Below are 19,561 nucleotides of genomic sequence, written 5' to 3' on the forward strand. Positions count from 1 at the left end.
AACTTTCTTTACAAAGGCGAAGACGTTGCCCGTCCATCTTTGGAAATAAATTCACGCACAGTCAGACGGAGAAGGAGAACCTCTGTGAACGTCAATTTTCAAGTCTTGTCACAGATTCTCAATAAGATTTTGACGTGAGTATGCTTTAATCCAAATCGTTCGCTTGTAGCTTTAGCTGGATAATAATGACCGTCCAGCTGGAGGGTTAAACCTCTTCTCAGGTCTTTTTTAGTCTCTGCTGGCTGTTCCTCCAAGACTAATTAGTTTTCCTGTATCTGTCAAAGGAAACCATGCCCACAGCATGACACTCTCACTACTGTGTTACACAGCAAAGCTCCTCCCCACACAGAACGGGGCCCAGTCAGAGCAACTTCTTCCACACCTTTCCAGTAATTTCTTCTACAAATAGTAGATTTTCAGAATGTACGACTAATAGCTATTGTGTCATTATATTTTCCCACCTGAGCTGAGGATCTCTCAGTTTGATTACACATAACAAATGAACAAATTTTTTGTTTTTTTAATTGGCGCTCCATTCTCTCTTTTTCAGCAGAGAATTAAGTGACTGAAGACGATCAGCTGCGCTTGATCTTATTACAACGGGGGCGCATGAACAAAACTATTTACGTTGAAGTTCAAGGTCGCAATGTCAAGAAGTTCAAGGTGTAAACACGTGTTTTTGCACCTATTTTTTTTTTTTTTTTTGGGTGGAGGCGCGGCCGCTGAGAATCACCGTCTGTGTGTCTCACCGGTGTGCGTCCTGTAGTGGTCCTTCATGGCCGACAGGTTGAGGAAGGCGTAGTGGCAGGACGGCCAGATGCACTTGTACGGCTTCTCCCCGTTGTGCAGTTTCATGTGATTGTTCAAGGCCCACTTTTCGCTGAAGGAGCGGTCGCACAGGTCGCACTCGAACTTCCTGCGGGAGGGTAAGAGAGGCAAGAGGAGAGGGACCAGGAGGAGGGAGGAGGGGATAAAACAAGGAGTTATTTACTGATCCCAAAGCTGATGTTAAAAAAAAAAAAAAAACGGTAGAAAATCTACTGAGAAAAAGAGAAAGAGAGAGATGGGAAATGGGGGTTTGCTGGGCACTAGTACTTACACCCACAGAGCACGGGGGCTGTGTGATTGTGTTCTGTACATCCAAACACACACCCACACAACCCCACACACACAGAATGCAGTTGGTTGCTGGTGTGTCATGTCTGTATAAGCAGGCATTGATTTTTCTGTCCAGGCCTGCCACCTCCACCATTTATTCTCTGCTTTGCACCAGGGCCCAGAGGACTAGAGAAATTCTGTTACAGTCCACACACACACACACCCTGCAGGGCCAGTAGGGAGAATAGAGTTCACCTGTCCAGTGTCCCTGACCACTTAGCCAGGGCTAAATGAACAGTTAGCAACATTTTATCTCCTGCTATCCTCTTAAGGCTCTTGAACCGGAGCATCTCTGCCTATCAGAACCCGCTCTACAGCGCAACTGTTTGTTCTAAGATCACCAGCCATCATCAGCTTCAGATAGTCAGAATCAAGTCAATGAATGTAAGACATAATTCATTGTTTGGTGCATTTTTTAAATTTATTTATTTATTTCGTTTTTTGTTTTTGTTGGTTGATGCCTAAGGCGCTCAAAATATGGCGTGTGAATATGCACGCCATTCTGTCTTTGCTCTGGACATCTGTCTATTCTTCACGCCTACGATTGATAAAAAAGAAAGAAGAAGAAAAAGAATAAGATGATGAGAATAAAAAAAACACAGCTCTGGCTTTTTAATCAGTGTGTAGGAGGTTTGCACCTATATTCATCCGCCGCCTTGTTCGGCTTTGAGAAAAAGAAAAAACAAAAACGCAGAAGACAATAGCGAAAGCCGTCTGTGCTTGAATTAATCTTTACCCCCGTGCGACAATTTAGGCGCGGAATGACTAATGCGCGAGTCATAAACAAATGAAGTCAGCTTTTGGGGAGCATTCGTCTTGCAGCGAGGGGCCGTGTTATTTTAGGGAGGGCGGCTGTCTTTAAGTCCTGATTGTGTCGCTTAATCCCCGCGGTATCTGTTTCATAGCGAGCAGCGTGACACTCACCTGAACAAATAATGACTCCGAGCAGCATGTAGCATGTGTCTGAATCAATAATTCAAACTCATACATCTTTCTTACTGGAAAGGAAGAGGGAGAGGGTGGAGGTGTGGGGAAGGTTGGAGGGATGGAGGCTGGCTTTCGTATCAATCTATATGCTCCAAGGAGATGGATCTAAATGTGATGAAGATGTCGCCAAGCGACGGTTTACAGGGCGTTTTTTAGGCTCAATTGCGAGGAAGGATGAGGCGGCTTTAAAGTGATGGCAGATATTTAATGGCTTAGCACCAAAGCGCGTTCAAGGTCTGTTGTCGCGGGTCTTCTGGTTCTGGTTTGCTCTGCATCCTCAGAACCAGAGCCAAACATGGAAGAAAGCAGCGCTCACTTTCTATGCTCCCATAATCTGGAACAAACTTCCAGAAAACCTCCAAACAGCCGAAACGCCGAGTCCATTCAAATCAGGCGTGTCAAACTCATTTTAAGATGACGAATGTCGTAGAACGTATTAAGATAGAAACACGCATTAACAAATGGTTAAAATATGAATAAATAGCTGTCTCTGCATTTGCTGAGTACTTCTTAAAGTTAGGTAACTTTTTATCAGAATTGAAACAACTCTGGAAAAAATTAAGAGACCATTTAAAATGATCAGTTTCTCTGATTTTACTCTTTGTTGGTATATGTTTGAGTAAAATGAACATTGTTTTGTTTGTTTTTGGCTACTTTGCTTTATTAAAATATCTATTTAGTATATTATTGTAGAGATGAAAATTCTTCAGTTTTAATTTTGATTAAAAAAAAGTGGCCCTCGATTCCTCTGAGCTTGACATTTTTGGTCCCTGTGGCAAAATGTCAAAAAAGTACAATTCTATGAGAGAACAAATCAGAGCTGAGCTAACAGAGCTGCTCCAACAACAACTGTTTTATTGAACCAGTTTTAACATTTTTTCCCCAGCAATATTTTTATTGCATTTTTTTACAAACATTATTCTTTTATTCTAACTACGGGCAATATGTCTCCGAAATTCCAAACAAATTTTTTTTAATTTATTTACAGAAAACAGTCAAAATAACAAAAAATATGCAGTGCTGTCAGACCTCACACAATGCAAAGGCAACAAGTTTATATTCATTTAGAGACAACATTGCTACTGTTTTAACTCAGGAAAAGATCAGAGTCAATATTCGGTGGAAAAACCGTGACGTTTTCAATGAGGTTCAGTGAAGGGGTCTCTTCATTTTATTCCAGAGCTGTATAATGTGGCAGGACGCAGATAAAAACTGCTTTGATTCGATTGATAAAACAATAAAATAATATTACACAACCGTCATCTTGAAAGTTTTATTTATGTGCTCCTCTAGACTCCAGAGGGCCACATGAAAAGTTGTGGCGGGCCAGATTTGTCCCCGGGGCCTCGAGTTTGACACACGCGCTTTAAATCAAGGCTTAAAACTCCACCTGTGTAGAGTTGCCTTTGATTAGCAATAAGTCAAACATTGATCAACGAGTCTGATGTGTGTTTTCTTGATGATGACACTTCAACAAACTAATGTTTATTGCTCGACTCTGTGATGCTTTTATGATGTAAAGCACTTTGATCTGCCTTGTTGCTCTTATTTATACAGCATAATTTGCTGTATAAATAAACTTGACTTGCCACAAACGAAACTTGACTTAAAAATGCGAATCCTGGTTTCTAACTTTCATCTCCAGACTTTATTTGACCAGCAGCATCTGCGGCTCCTTCCACCTTCCTCGCTCTCCCTGTGGTATTTATAGAAACAGCTCGTCTGCCAGGCAGAAGTAAATAAGATGAGTGAAGAGATGCTATCTTTTATTGTAAGCATTATGCACAACACTCCTTTTGCTTTATGAGCTAAATGGGGGGCCATTGTTTATCACCGGGGCGTAATCGCCAAGTCGGCGCGGGCCTTGAAGGAAGCGAGTGCGCGCGCGGGAAGCGTGGTGGGACGGGTGGCGCGTGAACAGAAAGCCGGGAGGAAGAGGGAAGATGGAGGAGTCGAGGAGCTGGCAGAGTCGGTGGGGGTTTTGTAAGGATGAGAGGAAGGTTTGCTTCTGTTTTTACGGGATGAGATGGAGCGCTTTGATCTTGTCCCTGCATGTCAAATCCCGTCACGATCCACCGTCTCGCCCATACATATGCATAGTGCCTCTAAACCGCCAGGCACCGTGCTAAAAAATAAATAAATAAAAAAGATCGCACCCAAAGGTGGGAGGCAGAGGGGCAGACGGATGGAGAGCGGGAGAGAGCAGATGTGTGTGCTTGGAGGGGAGCGGGAGGAAGAAGAGAAAATTAGATTTTTGTCCATTTGAAATGTCTGAAAACTTATCGTGCTTCTGAGAATTAAACTCAAAGGTGTGGAAATATATTCGCAAAGTCCTCCCTATGAGGGGCCGCATGAAAATATAACACCCAGATAAAAAAAAATTGTAATAATAATAATCTAAATTACACAAGAAGGCATTCATATAGCATATACTTTAAAATGTCCTCCTTTAAAAGAGCTCCAATGATGTCTTCAGAAATAAATGTGGTGTGCTTTCATGTAGGGTGAAGTATTGCTTTGTTTTAGTAAAAGGAAGACCTGCATGTCTCTCTGCCTGATAATTGGCCTTTTTGATAAGAGTGAATTCAACCATATGCTAAATTCACTTCCAATTTTCTCAAGAGATAATCTTCAATTTTAAGTTTTAAAAAAAGGGGATAAAAAAAATCCAATATAACATAAAACATCTCAGTTGTATGGGTTTATGTTTTTTATAATTGTTATTGAAGTAGGGAAACACAGTGACAATCAAAAACCTTTAAATGATGAAACGGTTGTAGATTTAGTTATCGTAAGTAAGTTCAAATATTAGAACTGATGTGACCAAATGACAACATTGACATTTATGAAGTATAAAAGTGGACAAATTTGCAACTGTAGCTTGAATAAAAATGTTTTGTTTCCCCCTAGTGGATACATATATCAAGTATTCTTTAAAGTCTGACCTTCCAAAACGTTTCCCCCTTCTCAAGTTAACAACACGTAAAAGTTGATCAGCTGATTCTTTAGTAGAGGTCGTAGTTTTGAATAAAAATGAAGATTTCCCCATCAATGAATCAAAGCATGTCCCTAACCTTCCTCCGATGTTTTCCATAGATCAAAAATTGTGTGATATCTTTACTGATTGGGAGAAAATCTGAAATTTTAGTAACTGACTGACCAAACGCCGATCTGAACTGTCAGAATCAGATTTCTGGCCTATCAGTGCATCTCAAATAAAATCCCTCTAAATTTACCGACAGGAGGTGGGTTATCTTTCAATACCAACTGTGCAATGATTACAAAATCACAGTTGGATGATGATGATGGTATGGCATTTGCTAAAGCAATTGCAGAAAAAGTTTTTGTTTTTTTTAAATAACTGTTTACTCCAGATTATGTGCATTTGCGTTGATGACATCACACCAGGCAGGACGTTGACATGAAACAACTCCACATTTCCTCTCCCACTGACTGACGCTACAAATGATCTCTTCATGTCTTCAAGGATGAAATGTGCTCCTTCTGAGGAACTCCTTTTGCTTCTTTCTCGTCAACAAATCATCCAGAAATCCACGCAGTGTTTCACCTACGGCTCAGAAGTTTTGCTGCAGCCATTATGTACACAAGTCAACACGATTAAATAGGGCCGTATTGATACCGAAGTAATGAAAATATCCGATAAAGCCATTTTGTCAAAGGTACTGAGCAAAAAGAGCGTCGTTTTATAAATGAGCACATGCAGAATGTTTAGATGCGGAACTAAGTGTGCAGCGCACTGTTCTGCAGGGCAACTTTAAAATGTGACACCAAAACAGAAAAGAGAGGACTCCCAAGCTATTGCTCTGGAGTTTGGGATCATTAAGGTTTTTCATGCAGCTACAGCGGAGGAAAAAATGTGCACTGAAGGAAACAACGATGTCGAGCTGAATGGAGACAAACCTGAGAAAAATCTGAAGTCCAAATCCAGCTGCCTGCAGCATTCAACAATCCCAAAATGGCTGCACAGCACGAGAGACGGACAACACACTGGTGCTGTAATGAGGAATCAGTTCCAAAGTAAAAAAAAACTCTTCTACATTTTAAAATTTCTGTACAGCACTAATTTAAAAACATCCTAAACATTTATTATCAAGCGCTTTCATTGTTGTATCCTCCATTCATCCATCCAGATTCCATTGTTCTTGAGCAAACCAAAAACATTCCCAACGTTGACGTTAAACCGAAGTACCAAACTTTACTTTTTGTGTATCGTTACATCCCTACCATTAAATAATTCAAATCACTGAGAACAAGACAAACAAACGAAGTCAGAATTGCTCCAGATACCTCAGCCAGCCTGCTGTGACATCAGAAGACGAAGTCGAAGTGTTTTACTCCGACTAAATGGTTTACAGCAAAACAAAGACTAATGAAACCACTGACCATTGCATTTTTTATATATATAGGTGACAAACAATCTCTGTAATTAGTTTGGGTATGTTGTAGAGCTAAGTCTGGCAAGGTGCTTTAAAAATACTGGCAAAAGTGCAGAAATGCACTAGAATCTCAGACTCAGTAAATTACAACTATATGACACCTTATATATATATAAATATATACTTCCACACCATATGCTTACATCGCCGTGTTAGCACACAAATAAATGAGACGAAAATAAATCAGATATACATAAGAAAGCGAGGTGATAACTTTACGAAACGCTCATCTGTAATCACAGACAAGCTCCACTTTGATTCATATTTATCCTTTTCCCTCCTCCTGTGTCTCCTCTTGTGTCTCCTTCTCCTTCCCCCTCTGATGGCGAAGCAGAGTCACCTGATTGACGTCCTGTGCCGATTTATTCACAGACACAGGTGAGCGTCTCGAGTCGACATCCAGAGAGCGGCATGCTGCCGTATCCATACTGTCACTCGTTACCATATCTATACTGTGGTGTGATCCTGATTCAGTTCCGGCACGTGGGGCAACTGTCAGAACATCGCTGGCTTTAATTGTGACAGAGATCCCTCAGGAGGAGTTACTGCACCTCTAATAGGGGCTGGAGAGAGAAAAAAGGAAAAACGAAAAGGGGGTGGGGGGGAAATCTGGTTCATTACCACACACTCACTACCACCCCCAAGTGGCGAGGCTGTGTCTGTTTAGGAAAAACCTGCAAATAGTGTGTTTACTGGAAACTATGCTGTTTAATTTAATTAATTAAAAAAAAAAAATTTTTTTAAAAAGGGCAACTTTAACCCAGTCCATGAAAATTTCTGTCTTATAAAATGTATCTTAAAGCTCAGTCCACGTTGGCAACACGCCTCTACTTGTTTTCAAACCTTTCCCCCTAATTAATTTGATCAGTTCCGGTGATGTGGACCCGTTCGGACGCCCAAACCGCTTCCCGTCCCGCCTCTCTCCGCATTGTTCTGGCCGGCCATCGCAAAGAGGAAGCGATCCGCTACGCTCCCTCGCGCTGCAGCACAAAGACAGAAGAGGGAGAGGCCGACGCTCGCCCGAAGCCAAACTGACACAAACAGACAACTTCAAAGTGAAGACTGTTGTTTATTTTGCGAGGGGAGAGGAGCGGAGATGGGGGAAGAAGAAAAAAAAAAAAAAAAGAGGAAAATTTATCTGATATGCAACTGTCAGGAGAGCATTTTCACATGTAAAATAGCAAGAGAGTGAGAGAGATTACCTAGAGGGGGGAACATGACAGCATTCACTAGGGTCAGGATGGATCATCATCTTCAGCAGCCCCCCCCCCTCCTCTCCTCTACCCACTCCTCCTCCCTCGTCTCCTTTTTTTTCCTCCTTCCATCGCTCTAACTTCATCTCTCCCTGTTTTTCCCTTTCTCCTTCCTTCCGTTTTTCTCCCTCTCATCCTGTTTTCAGACTCCATCACTCTGCACTTCGACAACCCCGGCAGCTTAAATCCAGACTAAATTAGCTGAATGAAGATTAAATCATTTGGCCCTGAGCTCTCCGAGATATTGGGAGGAAGACTGAGTAAGCTCTAAATGGCGTCTGACTCGGTTCGGACCTATATAAGCGTCTTGAGGAGAGGCTCTTCCTTCAGTGGCAGTCAATTGAAACCTGATTAGAGGGTGGGGCGGGCGGTTCGTTGGGGAGAGGGGGAAAAAAATGGGTAAAAGATTACATTTCTGGGACAACTGTTTCCTAAGTAAAGTCACAGGCTTCGTTAGTTTTCGTCTGCGGGCTCAACGTTGACCGACGACAGGCTGGGTTTTCCCCCGGGAGGTAAGAGATTGAGGAGGGCAACATCATCACTCACAGTGCTAAGGAGAAGTGCTTTAGGAAGAGCTGTAGTCTTTGTGGTCTGTGGGTGCAAATCAGTTTTCGGCATAATGCTTAGTTCCACATTCAAACGAAGCTAATTCAATTAAGGTTGAGCCTGTATACGTTACGTTTTTACTGTCTGTTCAGACAGGTTGTTACGGCAAACAGCAGTACTTTGGTTTGTTGAGAGGCGAAGATTTGGACATGTGTATTACTATTGTTATTCCCTTTTTTTTCCAGAAAATGTTCTTTAGCTTATTTTTGTGGTCAAAGGTGCACTAAAGATTTCACAAACTTAGAAACATTACTTCAAAGAATCCAATCAGTCAAGCATATTTCAGTCCAGATTTTACAATGCTGTATTGTATTTGTATTTGCCTGATTTTAAAGTGTTTTTAATGTTGAAAAAGTGTTAAAATGGTTTCTTATGTGATTGACAAATAGAACTCTTTACAGCCGTCTCTACGTGTAGAAACAGCATCTGAACCAAATGCTAGCGTATTTGCTAGCGGCTAACGCTTAGCCAGTCTATGTATTCTCAAACAACTAGCTGACCTGCTTTTTCATTTCAAAATAGACATCTCAAACATAAATACAGGAAGTCAAACTTAAAGCACTCACATCTAAGGCTTAATGAAATATGTTTTCATGAGATTTGCTAGACCCGCTGGTTACCACAACGCCAGAGGAATATTTAGCCGTTTTACTGTTGTTGTTGTTTTTAACTGAAACCACATAATGACGCAGAGTGACCTAAGGAATAGATATGTAAAATGTCACCATCTTTTTTAAATCATATAAATCTTCCTTAGTTAGACAGGGTTTAGCTCTTACAGTATCTTTTTCAATTACCTCTTCCCAAGAAGCCCATAGAAGAAAGCAAGTTATCTTGCTAAGCAGCGGCCAGCTACCACCCTGCCATAGGGTTTTCCAGAATTACAGTTTAAACTTTGCTAAAAAAACTGAATTAGACAGATGCAACAGTTTAAAGCCGTTTTATTAAGAGGCCTGAAAAGAGTGTAGGAGGACTTAGTGTACTGGTTTATGGAGCAGGGCTGTGCTTCCCCGACCTGTTGCTAAGCATTGCTGATGGCTCCAACCGTTTTCTTTACTCACGGGAAATACAAATCTTGAATACTTAGAATACAATGTTATTTTAAAATTTTATGCTAATACTTTGAAACTACAATATATTTGAACAGTTAAAAAAAAAAGTCCACCACATGAATGCTGCAGATCTCACAATGATAGTTATAATATAATTACATAATCTCAAACTATCTGAAAAATATCCAGGCATTTCACTCATCTTGGAATGCTGAACATGAAACCTATGCCTTCACTTACTGTGTGAAGGTGTGTGTGTGTGTGTGTGTGGGGGGGGTGTGTGCGTGTGTGTGTGTGTGTGTGTGTGAAAGGGCGAATTACTGTGTGAAATGCTTTGTAGGCCTCTGGACTTTATAATGCACTTTACAAGTATAGGCCATTTATCATTTACCATCCACTTATGGTCATATTATTTGGTTGTTAATTATCAAGTATTTGATACAAAGAGCATTAAAATGCCATTCCAAGGTAGTCGGTATTACGTAAAACCTACAAACAACTAGACATGACATCATAGAAAAAAAACAACATACCCTGTCATGACACAGCAGAGCACTGTGAATTCAACCCCACAGATCTCCATAAACTATTAAGTACAGGAGCCTATCAAAGGTGACTAGCATACGTCAAAGACATGACGGAAATCCAAATGATTTCTTCACATTTCGACCAAAATAAATTGTGTTTTTCAAAGTCACAGCACAGATCAATAAACAGTATCTGTACGTCTGTAAGCTGTTCTGTCTTAAACAGGGGTTATATTTCATTAAGAGTGGACTTGCCCAAACTAAGATTAACAGCACCTGGTCGTAGGGTGTAATTAAAAGTCTTCAGGTACATTTTCTTTATTGTGCTGAAAAAGTGAGTTAATGCGGGGGGAGCCGTACAGAGCAGGCGCAACATAATGTTCCCGGTTTGATTCCAAGAGCCAGGCCACATCTTCCCCCTCTGTTCTCTGTCCTTTTTACTGTCCGGCTACTAATAAATAAAAGCCACAAAAAAGTTTTCTAAACAGAGTAAGTTAACATGTTACAACGAGTCTTGGTTTGTAGTAGTGCTTTCATTTTCACTTTATTACCATACTTCCTGAAAATACTTAAACTAAAACCGATGCTCCACGGCTTGAGTGGGAGTGATGTGTTTATGGGCAGGAAATGACAGGAAATGGGTTCAAACAAAAATCCATGGGTACCAAAAAAAAAAAAAGAAGCCTGAACTGACCCACAGCACAAAAACACTGAAGCAAACAAACAAAAAAAAGGAGACAAAATTACTAGAAGACAAGAAAAGAATACTGAAGTGAAAAATTCACAGAGTTACATCTTACTGAGGACTCCTAAAACTTCCAGGAGGAGGCCACATGCGTCTGCAGAGTGCAGTAGATGAACCTCCTGCGAGACGAGCGCTGCTGCATACGGCTGCAATATAAACAACGGCACTCAACAGAGATGCTGTTGCTGATTTGTGTTTACCTTCAATCCCGGGAGAAAGAATGAAAGAAAGAAAGAGAGAAATAAGAAAAAGAAGAAGAGGGGGGCGGAGGATTGACGAAGAAGAAGAAGAAGAAAAAAAAAGATAATGAAATAAATAATAAAAAGACCAAGCCCATCAGATAAGCTCCTGTTTATCCTGCTGTAGGGCAAATACAAATTGTCAATTTAATGAACACGGTGGACGTGATGAAAGCGGGGTGAAGGAGCCTACTGCCTGACAAACAATCAGGAAATGTTATCTTAATATTGTTGCGCGGTTATTCAGCTCATAACTTAGGGGGTGCAGAGGAGCGGAGCGGGGTGTGTGTGAGGGAGGGAACGAGGAAGGAGGGGAGGAGGCACAAAGGCCAGGTCCCTCTGTGGTGGCCCTGTTATTGCCTGTTTTTATTGGGAGCCATAGCTCAATGGTCCCAAACAGACAAACCTGGATATGACCCTCAGAAGTCCACGCAAACACGAATAAAGACACACACACACCCACCCTGCGGATACACCACAACACACACCAACCTCAATTAGAAAGAAGTCCTTTTGAGAAGTAAATGAACCCCTCAAAGGATTTCTTTTTGTGTTTATGATGTCTTGTTGCCTCTCTAGGTTCACCTTAAAAGTTTAAGAGGCCTTACAGATATTAGACAATTATTCAAAATGCTTCAACAAAATGGCCGCAAATCAAGAGCTTTGAAAAAAAGAAAGAGAAAAAAAAGGCCTCCTGCTAAAATTAGAGGAAATGTGATTTATGCGATGTGGCGGGGATCAAAGGCCAAGCCGAGATCAACACACGCGCACGCACACGGCTACATCGCTTAAACACTTTAAAAAGCGTCCACATGCTTCACATCTTGAAAGTTTGTTTTTTATATATATTGTAAAGTCTTGAATTTAAAGCATCGCAATCTGAGCAACAGCCACCGAAATTAACTATTATCTCCGTTTTTATATATTGCCGGTGCTAAATTGCGTCGGGAAGAATTACTATCAATATGAATATCTGCAACAATAACTCAGGCGCAGTGCTGAGGACAGGATGCTCTTTATCAGGCTTCTGATAGGCCTTAAATACAGCACAAGGTAGCCATATCAGAGCTTTTTCTCTCTAATATCAGGCCGCATTAGCACCTCGTAAATCAAATTACACTGCTAGAATTTCATTAGGCTCACCTGCCAGCGCGGCTGTGCTGCAGAAATATTTATGTTTTCATGCTGCAATTGTGTGCTCTCAGGTACACAAAAGAGAAGTAATGGGAGGTGGGGTGGGGGGAAAGAAAAAAAACTGGCGATAAACCTAATTATCTTTTAAGAATACAGAGAAAATGTGCCATAAATTGTGGCGATCCTGAGGAGAACCGGCGGGCTCCGGAGCCTTTGAGTTTGAACGGGGTAGAGGAGGAGTAGAGGAGAGCCGGCGCTGCCATTTACCATCTTTAACCGGGGCTAAACTGCCACAATCCAATTAGTGGCCTCCTCAAATTCGCTCTAAACAGAAATCAAACAGGGTGATGTATGACAGCGATCAGCGGGCCCTCGACGACGGGCTAATCCGATAAAGCGCCGAGCAAGAGCGCTAATAGTGAAAATACTCGCTCAAACAAACAAACAAAAAAACGCAGCCGAAATCTTATGACGGGAGTCTGTCTTTGTTATTTAATTACCTCAAGAGAATTTCGCATTTTCATTTGTTTGTCTGTTGTTGCTCGCTGCAAGTTGTAGCGACTTGCAACACGTAAGCCTCTGCTGGAGGTGGGAGGGAGCAGACGAGCAGGAAGGCCAACATTCCCACAGAGTTTGCTTTCCCTGCGCGGAGCAGCTGGGCTCTTGATGGCCGGAGCTGGTGCGGATATGGATTTTGATTAGACACAAAGGGAAATGACTGAGCCAGTGACCATAACGACAGGCACTTAATAAAAGGTGCAGTCTATACATCAAAGAGCATGTGGTTGTAAATCATTGGGCCCTGTAACGACCTGCATCCCTATCCCATTACGGAGTCCTCCCCCCGCCCCACCCCAAACAGGCCACTCATATTTACTCTCCGGGCGCCAATATCATTTTAGAATAATGAGCTTTGCTCTTGATCTAATTAACAGGACCCGGGTTCATTTGTTTGTTTTCTTTTTTTTCTTTTCTGTCACTAAAATTAGGGCCATGGCACGCTGCCTTAAACTCAGGAATATTAAGCAAAGCGGCTTCGTAGTCTTGAGAGGTAAAAGTTAAACTGTCGATGTCTTTCATCAGAAAGTTTAAGCACACAAGAAAGTAGAAATATTGGCAGGTTTCAAATACAAACCACTAAAGGTATTTACATTCAACCAAGCGTCATAATTTTCTATGCATTCTTAAAAACAAATAATGCCTAATAATGCCTTTACATGTTGGTTCAGTCTAATGTTATTCATTATCGTCACATCCAGCTAGTAAATAATAGTGAGGCTTATATAACTATATGGCTTATGTTATGAATTAATATATTCTTTTTGTAAAAGTTAAGAACTTTAATAAACTTTAAGCTTGAGAAAGTTTTTGTGTTGGTGTAAGATTTTAAGTGTACATTTAACTTGAACTGGTTTAGCAACAGTGCTAATGCTACAATCAAACTTGCTAGCTAGCTGAGCTGCTTAAGCCGGAGACAGACATCAAGAACATCAGCTGCACTATAACAATGGATGTTGGACGGCGTTACATATTTGTAATTAAATTGATTACAATTTTAATAAAGCATACGAGTTGAATAATGCTAACTTTTTCATTTTCTTCTGGTCTGAACATTTTAAAACTAGCTTATTGTGGCATGGCATAACAAAGAGTACAGTAAAACCATATATAGTGTATATATAGTGTATATACACTATATATATAGTATATATATATGAGTTGCATCAGAAAAAGATATATTAACCTGTAGGTAAGACTTGTAGTTGAGAAAGTTTCTGTGTTGGAACAAAAACTCTAGCAAGTTGCTAATGCTAATGTCAAAGTTGCCGGCCAACTTTGCTTCTTAACTCAGAGCCATTGCTCAAGAATTGCAAAAGTCTCTAAATTGAAAACTTTTTTGAGCAGATTTAAACGTTTTTACTACTGAAGTTATTTTTTTTTTCTTCAATGACAAACTAGTTTTGTTTATTTTTAACAGAGGAATTTAGGTGATTGTTAGTCATTTGTCTTTCCAAAGAGGAGCTAACAGAGGTGTCTGTTGGGACCGGAAGGATCCGCTGCATTGACAAAAATGTGCCGCAGCTGTTAAACTACGTCTTTAGTTTAAGATTTTCTAATTTAAAAGAAGTCTAGTTGATTATTAATCAATTTCAGTAAATAGGTTTGAAAAATTAATTTAGAAAGATGGCTCTGAATAAAGATGCTTGGAATAAAGGCTAATATTCTGTTCTGAATAAACTGTTTGTTGTACAACTATCTCGGGTTCCCATTTTATTAACAAAATATAACCCAAGAAACACTGGCTGTTGTCAAAACATTAAGTCAGTGTAAAAACGACAATGAGAACCTACTCTATTAAAGAAATTAAACTATTTGAATGGAATCACCACAGAAATGTGATTAAATCTAATTCATTTTGTCAAGTAAACGGAAAAATAAGTCAAAATCACCTCAACTGTTTAAGTTTCTGTTAAACGTATATATTTTTCTACTCAGAAATACTTACACAAATCTACATAAATTGTTAAACTGGTTTTATCCGTTAAATCTTATAGCTTCTTCTATCTGTGTACATGTGTGTATGGGGGGCGAAAGAGGGGAGGAGTTGTGCTCCACTGGGCAGAAGTAAACCAGGTCCATTCTCTCTCTTATTACTAGAATTGTAATTCAATGATCACCTTAGATCACACGCGTGCCATAAATCAGATAGGCTTGACAGAGGATGAAAAATTGTATTAATAATGTGAAACTTATTATACAGTCCCAAATGCTCCCTTGATAAATGACATTGTTTGGGCCTGACAATGATTGCATTTAAAACATTATTTCTTTCTGCGGGTGTGTATGCGTGTGTGGGCGTGCGTGTGTGTGTGTGTGTGTGTATGCGTGCGAATTTGCCGGACGAAGTGGCCGCGGTTTTCGCGGGGTGGGCAAGACGAGAGAGGTGGGGTTCCCAAGCCTCATAAAATATTCAAGATGTTTCCCACCGTTCCCTCTCGAGTCCAGTGGGCAGGCGATGGTTGTGTCGGCAGGGGTATAAAATAAAAATCAGTGTGTGTGTGTAGCCATCAAGAATCAAGCGGCTGGTGGCTCACCGCAGCATAAACACCCGAGCTCAGGAAAACCACAAAAAGGAGCTGCACACATATTCGAGTCATAAAGCGGCAGCGCTCGCACTATTATCATGACAGACTTCAGCCAGTTTGGAGAACTGCAGAAGTCAAATCGCTTGGTTTATTATTATATAAAAAAAAAGTTTTGTTGTTTTTTTTTACTCTTCAAACCCCAGATTTAAGAGAGTTTTTTTTTTCATATCTCAATTTAAATAAGAGCTCTAAAGTAAGTCTCGACTTACCTCGAGACTTACTGTTCTTAAAAGAAAAGCAAGAGAAGTGCAAAAGGCCACACACCGTTGCTGAAATGTTTGTTTTCTTCTTTGCTCCATCACATCGGAAGAAGCTAAAAAGGGAATCATTTCCTAGTAAGTCCATTCTGTATTTATCAACTTGAAGAAACTCATTGAGAGACAAACCAAAGAGCAAAATCAGCGGGGACATGTTTTTTTTGTTGTTGTTTTTTTCTTCATTTACACCTTGTTTACCATGCCTTTGGGACATATTGAGGCAACCAGCCTGTCTGGCTAATGCCTGTGAAGCAGGAAATACCAAATGAAGTATGATTTAAAACGTGGACATTGCGCAGGACATAAAGCATGTAGGGAACACATTGCCTCTAAAGATGGTGTCACAGATTCTTGCCTCACCACCGAAGTTGAACTATTTAGAGAATCTTTTGAACGGGCTTGAAAGCAAAGAAATGAAGCACGTTAAAAGACAATTTTTTGTCCTGTCACAGCTATGATGCACTACTGCGACTTTCTACATGTGTCTGTTATAGTTTAACGTATGAATAGTTGGATGAACGGTAAAAATCTCTCTGTTTTACTGCGTCACTTTGCTGTCAGTCGGAGCCACTCCAAGCATTTGGTGTGAAGGTGATCAATTCTTCATCAGAGCAGACAGAGTGAGTGGCACTTGTGTAAATGTGCCATATTTATGTGCTACCAGAGTTTTGGGGCTCATTGGAAAGTAGGCAGATGATAATGGAGTATTATTTACCAAGAGGTTGTGTACCTTGCCATCTAATTAACATAGGCTCTAGTGTGATGGGGTCTACTGAACATCTCTGCTTTGTAAGCTTTTCACTTTTAAAATCATAACTTATGCAAGTGTTTGCAGTATCTGACAGTATCAAGGCAGTCGCCTCAACCAGAGGCTGTCGAATCTGAACCACTTGGTGCTTAAATTGCCTCAGGAGGGAATTGAACCTACCAGGTTTGGATTTGGAGAAACTACTCTGAAGTTCTGAGTTTTGTGACCGCAGTCCAGCGACACGGAGAGACTCGACTTTATCTGTAACCAGCCATGTTCACATCCTCTACTGTACTGTGTGAGGCGCCGACCCCCTTCTTCCCTGCACTGATCTTATTACCCCTCCCCACTGCACCCTCCCTCTTCTCTTCTCCTCCTCATCTCCACAAATGACCATGATGGGAGGCCATTCATCTCACTCCTTCGGCCGCCACAATGAAATAAATCAAGAATTTTTCACCCCCCCCCACCAAAAAATATAACAATATTTGTATTTGGGGTGGGGCAGACGTAATTGATGACTGCGGCCATGCTAATTAAAAACGGCGGGGGTTTCATTAATCTTGGTCATTGAGGACAGGGAGGGGTTAGCGGAGTAGCCGCCACAGAGCTGGCTGGACAAGGGGACACGGGGGCCGCCGCCGTCGTCCTCATCGCTCAGGTGATTTGGGCCATTGTCGGAGTATATTACCAGAGCGAAGTTAATGTGAAGCGGCCATTAATAATCACGAGAAAATCACGCGGAGCTGGAGTTGGCCTCTCAAGTGTCTGACGGAGTACAGAGAAGAAACCCGACGAGACAATGAGGTGAACAATCACATGTGTTTACTGCCATGCTGTGGCTGGAGAAATTAATTGCTTTTCTGATTTGGTTTCACTTTTTCTTTAAAAAAACAAAAAAAACCCCGAAAAAAAGAAGTAAAACACACATCCGCACACGCACACAAAGGATGCTGGATACCGCTCTGGAGAATTAATTACTCAAACGGTTTTCTGTGCTTTCCATGTATTTACACAGCTATTAGGACTGGCTCGATCATAGTAGGCCGTGAAGGTTTGGAGGCCTGCAGGTTGACGCGCAACTTTGGCTTTTTCCCGTAACCGCTGAGCGAGAAGGAGAGCCGAAGAAAAAGAGAATTAAGCAGAGAGAGAGTGAAGGAGATGGGTGGGTTGGGTGGAAGCGGCAGCATATGGTGCCACAGTGCCATAAACAAGCTTTATGAAAAGAGCGGGGACATTTATTTAATCACAGAATACCTGAGGAATCGCAACGAGACACACCGTTTGTCCCATTATTGTTAAGCCATAAATTTAACTGCTTTACCTGAACGCAGAGGAAGGGGCCGACGCAGAAGCTGGAGACGACGCGGGGAAGCAGGTGATTTTATGTACGAGTGTGTTTGCGAAGTGAACTCGGCGTGTTATGGGTGTGTGTGTGTGTGTGGTGCTTCAGATGAATAGCCATAACAGTTATCCTCTGGTATCTGTGTATCTGCAAACATGGAGAGTAATAGACTCTGGGAAGCATCTGGGAGGGAACACGGAGATAAAAATGTTATTATTTTATTCTTTTAGAAGTCTCCCCGGTTATATTAACGTTTGAGTTTTGCACTTGTAAGTCAGACAAAGGGTTTTCATAAAACCGTTGGGTTAAAGGCCCTCCAGTTTTCATGCAATTTCATATTTGTTTCAACTTGAAAAACCTCCTCTGCACTGCAGAGGCATGACTTAATAGATATCTACTAACTACATAAACACGAGCATCACCGTTTGAAAGTACACCCTGCTTCGGTAGAAGAGTTTTACCGATTGGGACAGAAAAAAGAATGATTTGGTTTTAGGCAGATTGTAAATGTAGTCAAATCTCACCTGATGCAAAAACAAAAACACACCACATATTCCACACTTGCATTATTTATAACAAAGATGTGGAAAATAGAAAAAAATATAGATGAAAAATATGAGTAGGGCCGAAATGATCAATCGGATTAATCATAATGAATCCATAATTGAAATAATCAAATTATTGTTAACTGGAATATATAGAGTGAAAAAGGGTGTATTGCTGAAAGTAGGACACACTCAAATCAGCAATTAAGACAAAAATGTAAAAAAATATATATATACATTTTGCATTTATGATAAAGTAAAAATAAAATAAAATAAATTTAAATTCCAACCAAAACTTCTCAAGTGGCATAGTTTTATTCTAGAAAAATTCTAAAGAAAAAAAAAAAGCGTCTTTTGCTGTCCAATCATTATTTGGTGCATCCTTTGCTACAAATGTTAAAGTTATATTATTGCAATTTAGGCAATAAAATGCTCATTTTCTAATTAAAAAGAATGTTTATTTACATTTTTCAATGTATTTCCAATATTGTTCAAAATAAGGCGTAAGTGGTTAAATGAAAAATCTTGCCGTTGTTGCTAGTTTTATCCAATTAATAGATTAAACGTCAGAATAATCGATGGATTAATTGATATATTAAAATAATTAGTAGTTGCATCACTAAATATGAGGGATTTGGAACGATGACCTTTAGCCATCACATACAGTGCTGAAGGCAACATATCAGCATGGACAACTCAAACTAACTGTGAAGCGTGGAAGTGGAGGGCTTATGATTTGGCTTTGTTTTGCATCCACAAACTCTCTCATACCACAAGGCACTCCGGCTTTAAAAATGAGACCATCTGCCCAGTAGGTAGAACTTGACATAAATCAAGGTAATCAAAAGAACAACAATCCTGCAAAACACAGCAGATCTACAAGAGAATGCTTGAAAAAAGAAAATAAGCTGTTGGGATGGCCCAATCAAAGTCCGTAGCTCAACCTTATGATACTTCTTCGGAAATAAGTTCCTGCAAACCTGAATAAGCAATGAAGTTGAGAAGAGTCGGAGTGACTAATAGTCATTCGGAAAACAACTACTCGAAGTGTTAGCTACTGAAGATGGAAGGTATTGAGTCATGAAGATGTTCTCTCCATTTTGGCTCACAACCTTGAAAGAACCGGATAATTTTTACGGTGTATTGAAAGAGGATTCACTTTCCTTTTAGCTTAAGCTACAAGGACACAAGGAACGACTAAAAAAACATGAGCTAAGCTCCACTTCAAAGCCAACAGAGAACAAAAACCTTAGATACAATTAAACTGCAAGTGCAATTTTGTGTCTGCGAGCATATTTCCACACGCACAGAAACGCACGCCCACACACACACACACACACACGCTGTGCCAGGTCAGAGGGA

General features: G+C 40.6%; 1 protein-coding gene across 1 annotated transcript in view; it reads right to left on the reverse strand.

The window, feature by feature from the left end:
- Positions 1-19,561, reverse strand: part of znf407 (zinc finger protein 407) — a 196,700-nt gene that overhangs the window by 80,485 nt on the left and 96,654 nt on the right. Inside the window, exon 6 of the mRNA XM_028018396.1 lies at positions 750-916. Coding sequence (XP_027874197.1) covers positions 750-916 — 167 coding nt within the window. The remainder of the gene's footprint in view (positions 1-749; positions 917-19,561) is intronic.

The sequence above is a fragment of the Xiphophorus couchianus genome, chromosome 5, assembly GCF_001444195.1.
Source record: "Xiphophorus couchianus chromosome 5, X_couchianus-1.0, whole genome shotgun sequence".
Lineage (NCBI taxonomy): Eukaryota > Metazoa > Chordata > Actinopteri > Cyprinodontiformes > Poeciliidae > Xiphophorus > Xiphophorus couchianus.